At 46.5% G+C, this 18,098-nt stretch overlaps 1 protein-coding gene across 4 annotated transcripts in view; it reads right to left on the bottom strand.

Annotated features, from left to right (window-relative positions):
• Positions 1-797: 797 nt before the first annotated feature.
• The window catches only part of CRACD (capping protein inhibiting regulator of actin dynamics), a 117,665-nt gene continuing 100,364 nt past the window's right edge, over positions 798-18,098 (bottom strand). For all 4 annotated transcript variants that reach the window (XM_072943517.1, XM_072943515.1, XM_072943516.1 and 1 more), the window contains 5 exons: positions 15,890-16,072; positions 12,349-15,253; positions 6,433-6,623; positions 5,690-5,852; positions 798-3,737 (listed from right to left, as the gene is read on the bottom strand). In XM_072943517.1, the coding sequence (XP_072799618.1) occupies positions 3,577-3,737; positions 5,690-5,852; positions 6,433-6,623; positions 12,349-15,253; positions 15,890-16,072 (3,603 nt within the window). In that variant the 3' untranslated portion in view covers positions 798-3,576. The remainder of the gene's footprint in view (positions 3,738-5,689; positions 5,853-6,432; positions 6,624-12,348; positions 15,254-15,889; positions 16,073-18,098) is intronic.

Raw genomic sequence — 18,098 nt, forward strand, 5'->3', positions numbered from 1 at the left:
CTGTGTCCCCATCCAGTAGGTTGTCTGGCCTGAGGCTTCCCAGCCCTTAATCCTACAGGCTGTTGGGTGGGTCTAGGTCTTGGTGCTACTGATCCAATCAAGATGGCAGCCTCCAGGAAAGCTCACGTAGATGAAGACTCCTGGCACTAGCTTTTATGTCCCCTCCTTCCTCAGGAGACCTTCCAAAACCAGCAGGTAGGTCTGGCCCAGGTTCCTATGAAATCACTGCCTCTGCCCTTGTACCTGGTGCACACGAGATTCTGTGTATGCTTCCCAAGAGAATGAAGTCTGTTTCTCCCAGTCCCATGAGGCTCTTGAAGTTAAGCTCCACAGGCCTTCAAAACCAGATGTCCTGGGGTCTCCTCCTCCCAGTAGTGGAACCCTGGGCTGGGGAGCCTAATGTGGAGCTCAGAACTCTCATTCCTGTGGGAGGGCCTCTGTGACTTAATTATTCTTCAGCTTGTGGGTTGCCCACCTGGGCGGGTATGGGTCCTGATTATATCATGAGCACGCTCCTCCTACCATCCCACTGTGGTTCCCCCTTTAAGCTTCCAGTTGAAGGAGATCTTTTTTGCGAAGCCCCGGTCTATTTTTTGATGGTTGGTTAGCGGTCAGTTGTGGTTCTGTCGTAGCCGTGAGAAGAGGCAAGATCATGGTCCTACTACTCCGCCATGTTCACTGGAAAATTGATAACATACCCTATAAAATGTCTTGAAATTTTTCTCTTGACAAAATCTGTGTAAGCATGAGCTTGGTATAGATGGTCATTGAAAAGGAAACTCCATCAGTGCCAAAGATCTTGTGGGTGTTTTTTATTGAAAGGTCTTTTTCCTTCAATAGTGAACATTTTACATTAAAACTTTATACAACCAAAATCTCAAAATAATACTAAAATCACACTAAGGTATTTTCATTGTTAAGTCTCTACTTCATTTTATTATTGATAAAAATATTGCAAGACACTTGTAACTCTAATGTTTCTGCTTTAAAATAAGCAATTAAAACTAAACATCACAAGAAGAGACAATACATACTACAATTTGCTAATAACTGGCTAAAATGATAATAGTAATTAATGTTGTATAAGAAACAATTGCACTTGAAAAATTAAAAAAGTAAACATAAAAACTCTAGTTTTGTATGTATAAGTCTTATGAACAGAGGTTAATCATCTGTAACCTTGCCAGAAATGTATATATGTTTAAAAAAAAAACTAAGCTTGCGTATTTAACATAGCAATCGTTCATGTTTCTTTAGTCTTGAATTTTTTATATGCTTTATAGAACTTCCCCCATAGTTTGTTGATCAGAAAAGACTGCAACACAGCTAAAGCAAAATAACACTTCATTGGTAAATAGTGCAAATTTGGAGTAATTTTTGCATGAAATATTAAACATGTAGCCTTTAGAAGTTTTTGGAAGTTAAGTGCTGTGACTGTCATTTCCTCAGTATACTCTTAAAGACTCTGATGGAAGTTTTTCAACTGAGGTATTTCTCCTTGTATGGGCTCAGTGGTAGGTAAGCCAGTACAGTTAACTTGTGTACCACTCTTTGTTAGTGATCTGATTTCTTCGCCTGTTTTCTACCATTACTGTGATACTAGTCAGAGCTGACAGGATGAAAGAAAAAGTCCATTCAGAATAATTAATGTAGCACTGTATTTCCAGGGCTCTAAGTGGAAAGATTCCTATTTATTAAAAGTGTTAGTGAAGAAATCATTGAAACTAACAAATGCCTGTATATCTGGTTTAGAAATGAACATGAGTGTGGAAAACGTGCAGTGGAATATTAATTGCTTCTCATAGCCATAAAAAATTAAAGTTCCATTGAGTCTTAACAGTCTGAAGGACCACTATATATAGTATTAACTCCACCTTGCAAAAAGTACAACTGTCCGCTTCACCACACGTGCCAGCTGCTACCAGGAGGCTGAGCCATCGTTTCCAGAAAGAAAATGCCTTCTGTAAGGTAAATAACTGCTGTCATCCTTTAAATAGTAGAATAACAGCACACTCTATTGAATAAGCATAAAGGAAAATGATACTAATAAAATGTATTTTTGTAGGAGAGGACAAAAGGATGTAATTCCTTCCCTTGTACTAGGCAGAGGATTTCTACTTAGATTTTGAAGTCAGAATCTAAGAAAAGGGGAAGATGCCCAACACCATGAAATGTAAGTTACTACTAACAACATGTGAGTCTGCTATATGTGTTTCATGTAAAGCAAATTTAGGGAACATAGAAGTGAATATATGTGGCTTTCAAGTTGCCAAGTCCCTTCTTTGTAGCACATGTGTATAAAACAAGGCCACTTAAAACTCAGATGTTTTTAAAGGTAGCAAGGTGAATGCTCTACATTATAAATGTTATTGAACATTTGACTTTAAATATGAGTTACTTGACTGTGGTAAAGAAACTTCCCACAGGAAATCCTTAGTACAAAGGTTTCAAATCTTATCTTACTGTTAACTTTCCCTAAAGACCTACAGAATTTTCAGAGACAGGTAATGTCAATAGCTTCTTGTGCCTTATAATAAATGGCTGGTTTGGGGGGGTTGTTTTATTATTTTTCCTTCTCATCTTTGCTGATTTGGATGAAGTGAGCCTCCCCTTCGGAGTTTTAAAAACTAGATTACACTAGAAGCAGTGTATCCTAAGGTTCTCAAACTTTCTGATATGTCAGAATTTATCTGAATAGTTTCTGCCAGAGTATATACATCTGGTCCCATCCTCACAGGATCTCTGATTGAGTAAGTCTGGGATGGAGCCTGGACATCTTAAGAACAACTACACTAGATGGGGATGCTAGAGACAGAGAATTTGTAGCTTCCTTTTATTTTTATTTTTATTTTAATCACTTGAAATAAAAATATTCCCTAGGAGCCAGCTGGGCCACATGGTTAACATGTCCTTAAGGAGAGTTCTGGTCTAACAAGGCCTGCAGCTCAGCAGAGGGGTAGACGTGTGGTGGACTCACTCTCTATGTCACAGAGTCTGGCTGCGGACAAGTCATGAAAAGCGGACATGGGCACAGAGCCAGGAGCCAGACTTGTACTTGCAGTTTCCAGTTGCTTACTGCAGTCAGGAGAATGGGCATTCTTGTTTCTTTCTGTATATGACCCTTTCACTATTACTGGAAAAAGGTAGGAATCCCCAAAGATATGGTAAATGGTTTGGATAAAAGAAACTGGAGTAAAGAATTAAAAAACCAGTACAGAGATTGGCATAAGCACCCGTTCTGAACGGTGTGTGGGTGTGCATGTGTAGAAGGGCCACAGAATGGGTACGGCAGGCTCTTGTGAGGAATTCTTAGTCTGGAGACTTTGCTTCGTGTGGTCCCTTGGACGGAATTTTTCTCTTCAGAACTAGGAGGAGCTCAAGGCACCAGGACCTAGGGTTGTGCAAATACACTTTTTACAAGGAACACCACCAGTTCAGTTTCTAAACATTATTTTAGAGCCTATAAAACATGCTGCTTTTCCCTAGCTTGGTTTCTTTACCTCATATAAAAAATAAATAAATAAAAAGGGCAAGAGAAGAGCCAGTAACTGGCAAAGGAAATGGATGAGTCATTCTTTACTTAATAATCTGTGGACAGTCGCTCCAGGCCTTGGCTTTCCTCTTGGCCAAAGCCAGCCAGGCTGGTTCTGTTGACAAGGGCGCAGCGTCTGGCGTAGAGAACCTCTTTGTGACTTCCTTCACCAGGGGCGCTGGGGGAGCCGAATCGGAGATCTCCACTAGATTGCATTTTGAGGGAAGAGCAGAAAGCAACAAGTCAGAGCCACGTTTAGATTTATCAAAGGATGAGAAGGGAAAACCCAGTGAAACACTGGGGCATCTTTGGGGAGCAGAATTAGGGAAAGAAAGCTATGGGATCATAACTATTTCATACAGAACTCCAGTGAGCACAGCGCAGTCAACTCTCATTTCTGAGAATTTCTAGAAACCTAATTTTTTCTGTGCACAGAAGCTATGCCTGCATGATAATAACAAGTAAAGGTAAGTTCTGTGACTCTAGTCACACAACCAGTCAGTTTCATGAGGCAAAAGATCAAACGAGCAGTCTGAACTTAGTAGTTGGTGAGTGAGGTCAAAAGTTACCTCCTCTACCAAGCGTACTCTGGGTGCCTCCACCCTCTGAGGCCCATGGATCTGCCAGCTCTTATGACTCAGTCTTTTCTACCAGTTCCTGCACATCCTATTCTATTTACTAGAACTTGGAGGCTTCATAAGCTGAGGGGTCCCATCTTACCCTTTCATACTTAGTGCCTGTGGCACAAACATGCAGAACTCAGGAAATATTGAAAAGACAGAAACTTCAGAAGGCTTGCTTTACTAAGGTGCAGCCACTCTGAACTGCATTAACCCTTCGGTGCTTCCAAGAAATCAGAGAAAGGTTGATTTCTTTGACTTTGGAGCTTTCACTATTCTGAAAGAATTTTCTCTTGACACACCCATATAATGAATGTTTAGAACCCTTAACTCCTGGGTGTAAGATCAAACGAAATAATGCCCATGGAGGGTCCTAAGAAACTGTACACTGCTTCAAAATACAAAGTTTTTTTTTTCCTCTTCACCAAATAGTAAATGTAGCTTTCATAGTGAAACGTCTTTACATTTCCAGACTTCAGCTAGTAGGTATCCAAGACATAAAAGAATCCTGGGTCTAGAGGTTCGGTGTGAGGACCAGGGCTGCCTAGCGGGGGAAACAGATGCCCTAATAACCTCTGGGAGGAAGCTCTCTCAGACTCTCCATCCTCCAAGGGATATGTAACGAGGAAATAGCTGTAGATGTTATGGGATCATTTTACCTCTTAACAGAATAAAGAAGTTTTTAAAAATGTGCCTGTCTCTTATGTGGCATGAACCTATACACTGCTGTTGTTAATTAACATCAAGGACTTAGAGCAGAACAACCTTGCACTCCAAAGTCACACCTGGGTCAGCTGTCTGAAATCACATCAGTGAGAAGGGACCGCCCCACTTTTGCCTGGAGCATCGGAGCCACTTAAATCACCATGATTCAGAGAAGCAGCTTCTATTTCCAGCCAGAGCAGAGCTCCAGGTAGGGGTTTTCAGATACAGCTTCCGCACATTTATCTTAAGAAGGGAAACAGGCCCTTTTCCTGCTTTTCAGCTCAGAGTTGACGTCAGCTGCCTTGCTTTGAGCCTATCAAAGCACTGCTCCATTTAAATTTTACCTAAACTTCACCCTTTCCCCCAAATCCTAATATAAGATTAGAAGGTTCTTATGGTATTCAGTCTTCCTTGCTACAGGAAGTTAATAAAACTTTTTTGCTGAACTACAGGCAGTGGAGTTGGAGAAGGCTCGTATCACCTTGTTAAAAATTCAGGAATTTAATAAGCCACTTGATATTACATTGGTAACTTGAAATTAGCTATGGGGGCCATATTTACACCACGGAAAATGGCAAATAGTACAAATCAGAGGTCTCTCCGTTCCCCAAAGAGCTGACTGCTAAATGTTCATCATCACACCACTGACAGTGGAGGAGTTTCTGATCCTCTTTATCAGATGAGCTTTATCAGTGTCAGTGTTCATGAATGGGGTTGTGAGCCTGTGTTTTGAAATGCCTGAAGTGCTAGTTATTACACTAGAGAAATAAAACACGCCCTAAAGAGAAAAACCTTAAAGTACAGTTAAATAGGAATGGACCTGCTCCCTTACCTGTCACAGATGTAGGGAGAGTGTTGGCCTTTTTCAGCTGTTCTCTGCGCTCAAGCCTGGACACTGCTGTCTCCGGCTTCTTTTCTTCTGGTTGAGCGGTGGACTTGTGCAGGGAACTGCCTCTGCTGACACTGCTGCTTCCCGGCTGCGGGCTGCCACTGACCTGGGTGGGCAGAGAAAGTCATGGAAAGCCTGTTTTCAACCCAAGGACAGGGAAAGACTGACTGTGCAAGGCCTTGGAGGCTTCCACCTGCCAGCCCCCATCCTCTGCTCCCAAAGGGAGAGCTGGACTGCGTGGGGGAGCAGCGTGCGCTCAACCCTGGCCCCAGCTGTGGAGCAGCTCAGTGCAAATGTCACAAAGAGGGGACACTATGTACTTTGTACTTTCCTAGAAGAGCCCCACTGGACTAGCTATACAATCAGGGCCACGAAGCAAGGCTCCTAATTTCCTCTCAACTCATTGCTCAAATAAAATCATTTTTATATTTCTTATATCAGGGTTGTGTGCATGGGTTCTGCTGAATATGGTTAACCTAGGAGCATCAGGAAATCAAATCAAATTTCTAATTGAAAATGCCTCCTTGGTTTAACAGTGGTCAACTTATTTATTGCTCTATTTTCTACGTATTCTCCACCACTCCCAGCTAGCCACCCCCACCCACCGACATTTAAAAAGAAATCCTGTGAACTCAGAGAGCCAAGCTCAGGAAGACACAGTTAAAGTTGAAGACCAGGCTACTCACGTTTTCTTTGGAGAGCTTTTCTGCCTGTTTGGCCTCCCTGGCTTGCTTCCTCTCCTCTCGAGTCGCTTGCTGCTCCCGAAATCCTTTCTGCTTTTGCAGCGCCAATGTTATCCACAGTGGCTGCGGGGTTTCAACTTTCTCCACAAGTTTGGAGCCATCTAGAGAGTGTCTGCTCTGAAGCACTGGCTTTTCTGTGGGGAAAAAGAGACTATGATATTGTGATACACAGCAAGAAATACATATTTGGCACAGAACTCCTAAAATCCTTGCAATTTCCTAAATGATGAGAGCATAAAGGTGTCTTTTGTTCTGTTAATGAGTGACTTTTGGAAAGCACCTCAAGATGGAGGCTGCCTGCCAGTGGAGCCAATCACCTGATTAGAGAGGGTTTAGAACTTTTAGTCCCACCTCTACCTCCGGGGAGGAGCGAGGCGCTGGAGTTTGAGTTCCATGAGCAGTTCTTGATGACTTAATTGATCATGACTATGTAATGAGGCCTCCATACAAAACCAGACTGGTTTGTAGAGCTGGGTTGGGAACACGTGGAAGTGCTGGGAGAGTGACTTGCTTGGAAAGCAAGGAAGCTCTAGGCCCCTTTCACATACTCTTCCCCGTGTACCTCTTTCACCTGGCTGTTTGAGTTATATCCTTTTATAATAAGTTGATAATCTAACAAGTAAAATGTTTCCCTGAGTTGTGTGAACTGCTCTAGTAAATTAACAGCCCGGATTTGTGACTGGCATCTAGATTAGATGCAGCCTGGTGGGACTGAGCCCTTAACCTGTGGGATCTGATGCTATCTCCAGGCAGAAAATGTCAGAACTAAATTGAATTGACACCAGCTGGTGTCAGAACTGCTTGGTGGTGTGAGAACCCAGCCGCCAATCCCTTTCAACATGCTGAAATTGAGATCATAATCAGTAAAGACAAAAGCAGGTGTGCACTGAAACCAACTGCTCACTCAGCTCAGTCCCTCACTTCTTAAAACTTGTGACATATTAATCAGCCCATGAAATAGTCAACTATCCCTTTCTAATGCACGCTGTACTGATGCCTGAGTGACTCCACTGGGTGGAAAAATAACATCTTCTATCAACAAAAAAAAAAAACAAGCATTCGTCTTCCCTCAAAATGGAAGAAAAAATAGTCTTCAATGTCAAAACCCTCAGGCCTACAGAGGCAGTTATTTCATTAATTGTTGTTCTTTTTAAATTGCTTTTTAATTTTTTCAGTGGGACCTTCTTCCCTCCACCAAACAAGTGGAATACCAGTATTTCAAGGAGGAAAGCGGGGCACTGCTCTGCCTAGAGGGGCTGCCGAGGACAGCAGGACTCTAAGGAACACAGTGGGACATGGTCCAGGGCCTCTTTGGATAGATGTGAGTACTTGGGTCCACAGCCATCAAGAGCAGCGCCCGGAGTCACCCAGCAGTTAGTGCTGGGGCTCAAACCTGAATCTAGGACTTCGGACTCCCGGTCTGGGCTTTTCTCCTGGTGGGCTGTCCCGCCTGTGCAACTGGCGGCAACAGGCTTCCCAGGCGGATGGGATCAGAGGTTGTAGTTGGCTCTGGAATTGAGCAGACCTGGGTTTGACCTCAGAAATGCTACTTCCCTAAGCTTTTGTGTTTTCTAATCCATACAATGGAGATGAGAATGTCGCATGCCTCATCAGGCTGCTGTGAAGATTAAAAGAGGTCCTGGGTAGAAGAACATTTAGAATAGTGCTTGGCATAAAGTGACCACTCCACAAAGGCAAGTGTTCTTGTTACTTATGTCTGTGAGACAATGATCCCTGACTAAAGGGATCCCAGGTGAAAATTACATACTTTCAGAGATAACTGTTCTGACACTGAATCCTTCACTGTCTCCAAGGGAAAGGGCTCGCTCTAAGTCTTGTTCTTTTGAAACCAAACAAAAATTTACACTTTGATGATACACCTGTTACCAACCAGGGCTCCAAGTTAACCGAACTTCATATTAAGAACCACCAAACCAGGAATTCAAGCACAAAAAAGGGAAGATTCCTCTTAATTTTCTACAACTTTAAGATCTATAATGCTGTACAAGGAGAATTCATATTTATAATGAGTCTTGGGCATTGCAATATTCCTAATCATCAAATAAAGATTTGGTTACGATCTAACAAAGGAAAGAAAAGCAACACATTTCACAAGTTTTTTTTAAAACTCAGACTGAAAGGAGTTTTTGATTAATCTTCAGTTAACCAGAAAATTAAAAATATTTACCACTTAAATCATTGTGCTTAACTGAGACACTTGACATACACCGGAACTAAATGAGTTTCTTTTTTCTTTTTTTTTTTTTCAACTCAAGGGCTGGGTAACACCTGTTTGTAAAATGTCTAAAACTCAAATTGCCCAGATCTGATTTCCACTTAAAGCAGTTATGTAAGAGGGAATCGCACTTGAACTTGCTTGGGAAGGTCCTTCAAGCAACGGGCCAGTTACCTGCCAACAACTTGGACTGGGTTTATCACAAAGGCCCAAATATCTTTAAAGCATAATTATTTACAGTTACAGTTAATTAAAATAACTTGAAAAGGTAAATCTCTAGCCAGGTTTTTATCTTCTTAGATCTGTAGCACATCCTGGAGTTACGGACCAGACTTTTAAAAAGGCTATAATGTAGTATGTGTAAAGGGCCTAACAGGTCTGGAAGTAGTTGGGGATCAATAAACAGAAAACAGGATGTTAAAATGGGACTCCTGTCTGAGTTTCAGCCGGGGAAGCCCCAGAACGTCAGTAACAAATAATCAATGGCACCAGCTCCCTCATTCTGAGCAGATGTGCTCAATCACCTACTCAGGTTAATCACCAAACAGCCACCTCAAGATCATAGAAATATCAGAGCTGAGGCAAAAGCAGCCAGAGAATTTCTTTGGAAAAGACTATTGGAGCGTGGTGTGTTCCCACATCCTCTCCCCTAGAGAGGGAAGGGGGCTAAGCCAAAGGAGAAGGTCCTCAATGAGACACTCAGACGAACTGATGGGTCTCCTGGAGTCTGTGGGGCAAACTGCACACCTGAGGTTCTATTCACACCTGGACAAGTTCAAAGGCAAGGACAGTGTCTGCCAGGGGCCTGGAAAAGAGGCCCTTGTGCTGAGACGACACTTGTTGAGTGCTGCATGAGGTTCAGGTGCGGGCCAAGTGGGTGGCGGAGAGAGGGGCAGGGCTGCCTGGAGGAGGCACCACTGAAATAAGGGAATTGCAGGAAGAGAAAGTGGCAGGTGAGGGGTCTGAGGAACATACAGAAGAATCAGCACTGTATCCCCCAAATGCAGCAAACTTCATTGCTTTACCCCTCCCCCTTCCTTCACCCCAGCTGTGGAGCCTGTTTCTGGGCTGGAAGGAAGGGCAGAAGTCGACTGTGTCTGCGTCCCCACTATAAGCATTTCAGCCCAAAGCACGCCAAATTACAAGGGAGATACTTAGTCTGAAATATAGCTTGGAGTTTTGATTATGACACTGGAGGCAACAGATTAATTACTAACATGAGAGAGTTATCACTAAAGGTGCCTAGAGGATTTTTTACTATTAAAAGGGACTGAAAAAATATAGAAAGAACTCCTAGAAATCAGCAACAACAAAACCCAATTAAAAAATGGACAAAGGGTTTAAATAGATGTTTCTCCTAAGACGACATATAAATGACCCACAGCATATGAAAAGGTGCTCATTAATCAAAACCACAATGAGCTATCACCTCACACCTGTTAGAATGTATATTATTAAAAAACAAACAAACAAACAAACCCACAAATAGCAAGTGTTGGTGAGGATGTGGAGAAATTGGAACCCTTGAGTGACACTGGTAGGAATATAAAATGGTGCAGCCACTATGGAAAATAATCGAGTGGTTTCTCAAAAAATTAAAAATAGATTACCATATGATCCAGAAATTCCACTTCTGGGTTATTTTTCCAAAATAATTGGAAGTAAAATCTAAAAAAGATATTTGCATACTCATGTTCACAGCAGCATGATTCACAATGTCCAAGAGATGGAAGCAACCCAAATGTCCATCAATAGGCTTGAGAGGAACTCTGATGATACCATGGAAGCTAGTAACACAGACACTAGTGTCAAAACTAAACATGGGGGTTCCGGTTCAAGACGGTGACATCAGAGGATCCTGAACTCCCCTCCTTCCACAGACACACTAAATTTACAGCCACACACAGGACAATTCCTTCTAAAACAAATCCACAAACTAGATGAGTGACTCCTCCACATCAGGTGTACAGAAAAAACCCACAAGGAAATGGGTAGCCGACGCCGAGACACACGCTCGCCATAAACCACATTCCTGGCACAGTGACCCACAGCCAGGAGGGTTTTGGAATCAGAAAAATTGGGGTTCATATCCTAGCTCTGCTACTTAGGAGCTGCTGTTTGATCTTAAGCAAGCTGCATAAACGTGGTTACCTTCGGTTTTCTCATCTGTGAGAATAAGAAAATAGCAGTTACCTTACTGAACTGTACTGAGGAGGTACACTGAGGTAATGAATGTCAAGCTCACGGCAGGCTGCTTGGTTTACAGTTAAGGCAGGCAGCACCTTCCTAGGGTAGACACCTACCGCTCCTAGGAATTGGTACAAACTTTTCAACGTAGTGAGAACCCTTTCATGATTGGCAGTGGTATTTCTCAGCACACCCCATCTCACTCTAAACTCTAGCAATGCTGAACTGTTTCAAGTTCTCCAGAAGGCACCATGCACTTTCTGGCTTCCAGATATTTGCCTGTAACATCCTTGCTTGTCTTCACTTGGCAAACCCCTACTTCTCTCTCATGTTATAGTTTAGACAGAGGTTCTTCCAGAAAGTATTCCCTGATCATTGCCCTCTCCCACACCTGGGATGAATAATATTTTTGTTTCATTTCACAGCCCCTGCACTTGGCTGAATTTCTGTTATCACACTGAATTGTAACTGTGTCTAGAAGAAGGTGCAAGAGCAGGTAACACTGTGTCATGTTACCTGTTGTATCTCCAGTGCCAGCCACCATTTCTGACTCCGAAGGGGCAAACAACAAACAAACAAGAAATAAAGTGTCACTATGCCCCGCTGTCTCCTTATTTAAAAAAAAAAAAAAAGAAGAAGAAGAGAGAGAGAAGGCTTAAAGCTGCCCTTAAAAAACCTAAGGGGAGAATTTCTCTGAGAAATGTAACTTCCTGGGCTACAACCCACACCTGATCAATTTGCAAAACAGAAAAGAAAAAGTATCAGATGAATGTTCTCAGGGGCACCAAAGCCAATCTAAGTGATGGCCGAGCTGCCCCAAACACGCAGTATGAAGAAACACGAAGGGCACCCAGGAGTAAAGGTTGCCCTATCATGTCTTTATCGGAGGGCATCACGGTGGAAAGCTGATGTGTGGGGGATGCACAGGCAGAGTGTTGTGCATAAAAGTGAGACAAAGCTGATTATGCACACCTAGGTTCCCTGGGCAGATACAGCCATCAACAGCCCCCTAACTTCCCACCTCGGTGCAGCTACTGCCAAGAGACAGCACAGACACTGGTCTAGGGAACTCCAGTCTTTACGTAACTGCACAGACCCCTCATCAAGATTAATGACATCTGCATTGATCTGGACCACATTTCAACTTCCATCGTCAAGTGAAAGCGTATCATTCTGTGGCTACCTGTGTAAGGAAGGATCATTAATGGGAGTGGGCCACATAAGAGAGTCAGTCCACAGCTGTAAAGAGAAGTAAAGCTTTTCCCTATGACTCACAAGTGAGGGCCCTGGGAGAATGGCGCACCAGCCTCTAATGAAGGGAAGTGCTCCAACATCAGCTCTGTGGGCTACTCCCAGGCCTGGGCAGCTCTGGCTTTAGCTGTGACACAGACAACGGGCTGGATAGAAGCAGAATTTTGCAACCTACAGCTACGCACCTTTCCTCCCGGCTTCAGGGGTCAGAGAAGGCTTCTCTTGCCGGGCTGCAGTAGGAGCCAGGGAAGCTGGTCTCCTCTCTGTTTCCATCTCTTCCTCCTCATCCCACTTCTGTCGCTTCCTCTCCTCAGGGGGTGGGGGTGACAATGACCGGGGGTCACGGCTGTCCTGGCCCTCCTTGCACGGCTCATTGGGCTCTGGGTCTGGCTTCCCGACCCGGCGAGCCAGCAGCTCTACCAAGTAGGGCCGGCTTACTTTGGAGAGCGGGGAGGACGGTGGGGTCTGACCTGTGGGCTTTGGAGCCAGGGCTGGCTTCTGGGCCAAGGGCATTCTGTTCGCTGCCTTGTCATGCTCTGGAGCTGGGGGCTGGCTGCTGCCTGGTGGGGGCCGGGGCTGGCCTGCAGGAGGGGAATGGCTGTAAGGGCTTTCAGTGAGGTCCTTCCAGGTGGATGGGGCTTGCTTCCTCTCCGGGGGGAAGGACGGGCCATGCCTGAGGGCCGCAGCCTCCCTCTCCTTCTCTTCATTTGTGCCCCCCGGGGCCGGGGGCGCCCCATCGATATTGTCCCCCGTGCTGCTGTGCCTTTTCTTCTTTTTTTGTTCTGTCTGCTGGTCACAGTGGAAGCGCAAGGAGTAGTTGGTCCTTCTCAATTTTATTCCAAAAGGGGAGGCTTTTTCCTCTCCACCTGGCATCACGGGGTCTGGCTTTCCTACACCACCTATGGTCTCACTGTCCGAAATGGTCACGGGCTCTGCCTGGGCCACTACTTTCTGCAGAGGGTAAGGAAGGCTTGGAACAAGGAAAGAGGGAAGGTCTTTGGCAAATTTGTACCCCTCTGTGGTGTCCGTTGGCTCCTGGCGCGCCCCCGGTTTCCCTGCAGGCTTCAGGGCCTCATGAGTGTCAGCAGCAGGGGGCTGAGGCGCTGCCTCTTCGCTGGGTCCCGGCACCAATCTTTTTCTAATGCTTTCCGCTTCTGTGTTCTGTTTGGAGGCCTCCGCGCCCGCATCTGGGAATTTCTGCCAGGCAGGCTTAATGGAGAACTTCGCGTTTACCGGCGGGGTCCTCCGGAGGTTCCCGCGGGAATCACATCGGCCCCTGGGAAGGTGCTCATCACCGGGCCGGGCCTGGCCTCTCTCGCTGCGCTGATCACCCTCTGCGTTCTTCAGGATTCTGGACCGAATGGAAGCCCATTCAGCAAGTGCGGCCACACTGCTGGGAGATTCCTGCGGGGACCTGGCCTTCCCACCACCTGCCCGGGGGTCGCCGGGGGCTCGAGGTGGGTTCTCCAGAGCGGGGACATCCATGTGCTTCTTTTCTTCTGACAAGCCCAGGAGAGACTTGCAAGCTGTGTCCTTGATCTGGCTCAGGTTGACCGCTGGCCCACAGAGCTGTGCTCCCGTGACCAGAATGGCCGTGTGGGGTATGCTCAGGGAGGAGGCCAGGGCATGGGACGCCGGGCTGGCTTTGGGCGCTTTTGGCTCTTGGGGAGTGGAGGCGAGTCCCACATCTTTCATCGGCGTCACCGGGCTCAGATTGACTTTGGGGAAGAGAATTTGCTTCCCTCCTGACGACACCTGGAAAGTGTAGGGTCTGGGCATGGTCTGCCTCTCATCCACTTCCTGCCATCTGAGTTCCTCCACCTTTCTGTCTGTTTCTGGAGCAGAAGCTTCTTTCTTCTCCCGTGGTGCCAGCGTCTCTTCCACGCGTGCCTCTTGTTTCTGTGGAGGCTGTGCGTTGGTTTCTTCTCTCTTTTCCTGATGTCCGCAACGATCATCCCCGGGAACATCGCTCTGCTTTCCCTGCTGCTCCCCAGATGGCTCGGCGGCCACTGGGCTCTGCTTCTCGCAAATACTTGGTTCCTCAGGGTTTTCTTCTGGCTTCTTGAGTTTCAGGTGTTCGTGTTCTTCTAGCTTCTCTGCAAAGTCGCTCTGAAATGGGCTCCTCAAGCCCCTTTTGTGGTCCAGCTGCGGCGGATGCTCCTCTTCCTCTCTCGGTGCTTCCCGAAGCTTCTTTTCCGCTTCCTGCCTCCTCTTTGCCTCAGTGTCCTCCCACTTCCTCAGCTCTTCCCTCCTCTTCGCCGCCTCCTCCTCCTCCCGCCGCCTCTGCAGCTCCAGTTCTTCCTGCCTTCTGAGCTCCTCCATTCGTTTTTCCTCTGCCTCCCGCCGCCTCTGCTCCTCCTCCTCCCGCCGCCTCTGCTCCTCCTCCTCCCGCCGCCTCTGCTCCTCCTCCTCCCGCCGCCTCTGTTCTTCCTCCTCCTCCCGCCGCCTGAGCTCCTCCTCCTCCTGCCGCCTGAGCTCCTCCAGCCTCTTCTCCTCTTCCAGCCGCTGCTTCTCGGCCTCCTGCTGTCTCTGCTCCTCCAGTCTTCTGAGTTCCTTCAATTCTCTTTCCTCCTCTTCCAGCGACTGCCTCGGGGCCTCCCCCAGGCTCAGTGCCACCGACTCCTCCTGATGCACCTCTTCCTCCGGACGCCTTGGCTCCCCGGCCTCCGCGCGCCCTCCTTCCTTCTGCTCCCTCCGCTCTGGGCCTCGGCAGCCCGGCTCTTCCAGGCTCGGCCTCTCCGCTTCACGCTGTCTTTTTTCTACCTCCTCCTGGACATCCCTCTCCTCCTCCTCCTCCTCTCCCTCCCCTTCCTCCTCCAGGAGCTCTTGCCGACGGTTCTCCTCCCACAGCCTCCTCTCCAGGGCCTGGAGTCTCTGTTCTTCCAGGCGTCGCCTCTCCGCAGCTTCGGCTTTCTGCCGTTTGCACTTGGCCTCAAGCTCTCGCCAGTATTCTTCTTGGCGTCGCCTCTCTTCCTCCGAGTCCAGCAGGTCTGGCTCCTCTTCATGCCAAATGGGCTTTTCTTCTCCGGGGTGTCCGTTCTGGTCCAGGGACAGCTGACGTCGAAGGACACCATGCTCGTTCTGTCGATCCTAACATTGCGAAGGGGGACAGAGTTAGCTTGCCTTGTGCACAGGCTACCATTACAATCCTAGTCACAATGTGGGGGGCCCTCTTCATCTCAAAAGGATGGGCAACCTGCCTAAGCAGAGACCCCTAATCTTGGGCATCTCTCACACCAAGAATAAACTGTGGGGGGCACTTCATTTTTGTTTCCTCTATGTCATCCTCAGATTCCTTTTTCTTAAAACACATGAGTAATCACCGGTAGTCCAGCATTAGGAAGATGAGGGAAAAATGAGATTTGCACTTCATCAATGTCCCCTGAAACTTGTGACTCAGAAGTCTGCTCTAATCAAACCGAAGAACCTTTGGCTAAGCTGTGGCAGAAGAAAGTGGGCCATCTGTCTGCTGCAAAGCAAATGCAGTGTCTGGAGCCCCTGGGAAGGCAGGCCCCTCTCTCTGAGGTCCACCAGACCCTGAAGGACGAGTCAGAAAGGGCAGTGGGAAGGAAATGGACCATTCACCCTCGTTCCCTGCAATAGGGCTACATCCCTGGAAGGGAGAGACCTTGTTCCTCCCATAGGCTCCTCACAGCACCACCCTGCTAGGCAGCATTAGTGCCCAGCCAACAAGGGCATCTTCCTGGGCAGCCAGGACATACGTACCCCAACAAGTCGCCTGTGCTTCTTTGACACCCTCTGGTTTTTTGGCTTAACGGACAGTTTGTGCTTGGCGGCACTGTTGTCCAGGCGAGCGATGGCCAGGGGGATGGCATCTAGGTTGACACTTTCGATGGTGCCAGCAGAAGAGAAGTGCCTTTTTGGCCGAGACGGTTTTACTGGAGCAACCTACAGTGGAGATGGAAATACGCGGTCAGCTTGCCCAGCCAGGACCGACCCAGGCGATGCTGGCCAGCAGGGGGCGCCCACGGGCATAGTGAAATGAGCACTGCTTATCAAAAGACGTTGAGTATTTGTTTTGTTGGTGACAATTTGTATTAACTTGTAAAGGCCATTTAATCTTTCAGGGACTAGTTTTCCTCCTCTCAGTGATACGGGCGTTAGATTAGATCAGGAGTCAATAAGACATAGCTAGAGGGTCCAATCATGCCCAAAGCCTGTTTGGGTAAAGAAAGTTTTGCTGGTACACATTGTTCTTGGCTGCTTCTGCACTACAGAGGAAGCGCAGAACAAAGGAGAGTCTGGTAGTTGCAACGCTGTGGCCCCAAGGTCTAAAATAGGTAGCAGTTTACTGTGCCCGGGACTAGCTCATCTGTATGCTAAGAACTCAAGTGCCTTCCACTGCCTCAGACATCGTGTGTACATTCCTCAGCTCCTACCTTAGCCTCTTTAGGACAGGGAATATTTCATTTTCACATCTGTATCAGTCTTCTTTATGCCCAAGTAGCACATTTCACTTGGTAAGTGCTCAATAAAAATTTGTTGAAAGAATGGAGGAACAATAAAGTATAACCTCTGTGCCTAGGGCATAAAATTCCTAAGCAGCAAAAATGTTTTTGCACAATCACTCCAAAGTTACCAAGCACTGAAGCTCACCTAGAAGGGAAAAGGAGGAAGCCTGGGTGAGGACATGAAGGGCAGAAATGTGCCACACACAGGGGAGGGGCAATTCTTCAAAGGATGGACTGCACCATGCTTGCAGGTCTATAATACAGATGTAGTCACTTAAAAACCACAACCTCGGATCAACTATGCACATTTAGTTACGTCAGAGGGACTGTGGCTCAGAAGCCACACTGAATCAGATGGTAAGAAGCTACGCCTGCAACTACAGAGAATTCATAGGCCAGCAGCGAGGCAAGGGCTCCTGGCAACACCACGCACTGTGCAGCAGAGGGCGCTCTTGGCAGCTCAGACACAGGTGCAGCACCCACTGAGGCCAAGGTTCATCTGTGAGTGCAGGGTCATTGGGGTTTAGCCGATGGCTTTGCTTTTTGCAATTACCTTCCCTATTTATGCACAAAGTAAAAGGACCCAGCTAGCTGCAGGAACAAAATGAGTGCTCAGTAAACATTAATTTATGACAAGAAGCATGGAGGTAAGGAAAAATAATTCCAAGCTTAGGTCTCCTAAGCCTTTATTTATTTATGGTTATCTTTATAATAGGTGTCAAATTCTGAACTACTGTTGATGAGAAATGAATTAAACATTTATTTCCATCCCCTAATGGATGCATGAGTAAAAGGAGTTAGAGCCAAATGTGATAGATTGAAGACACAGATAGAACAACTGAAGCTGAGATTCAAATGCAACATTCTGCTTCTAGTTAGTCACGTGGGGCCTCTTCGTCATCTAGGTGGTGGAATTGTCTTGAGCCACCCCCTTCAGAAGACTTGGGGACAGGACCTGTCCCCAGACTATCTGTCAATCCCCAGGAGGACACCTGGACCCCAGTGCAGGTGACAAACCCTCATGAGAGTGGACCGGCCTCTTCGGAAAAGGTGCACGTGATCTCCACAGGACTCCCTAGACTCCTGCAGGCCAAGTCCAGGTTTCAATGCAATGTTAAAAACCAAAAATACAGACAAGGAGAGAAATGCGAAGTTCTTTTATTTATTTATTTATTTATTTTGCATCTCTAAATAGGAGACCCTTTACCTTCAGGTGTTCTGGAATGTCTTTTTTTAAATGGCTTACCAGTGTCTTGAAGTACAAGATACATTGAGGAAAACTACCAATACCTGAGACTCCAAACACAGGCATGCCGGGAGTGTGGCTATTTTTCTGAGCTGGGTTCAGTTCCAGCAGTTGCATCGCCATGGAAACAGACACTCCAACATCTACCACTGGTTGCATTTTGAAGGATTTAAAGAAGTGGATAAAGACAGCATTTATGAATGGAAAAATGAGGCAA

The sequence above is a fragment of the Vicugna pacos genome, chromosome 2, assembly GCF_048564905.1.
Source record: "Vicugna pacos chromosome 2, VicPac4, whole genome shotgun sequence".
NCBI lineage: Eukaryota > Metazoa > Chordata > Mammalia > Artiodactyla > Camelidae > Vicugna > Vicugna pacos.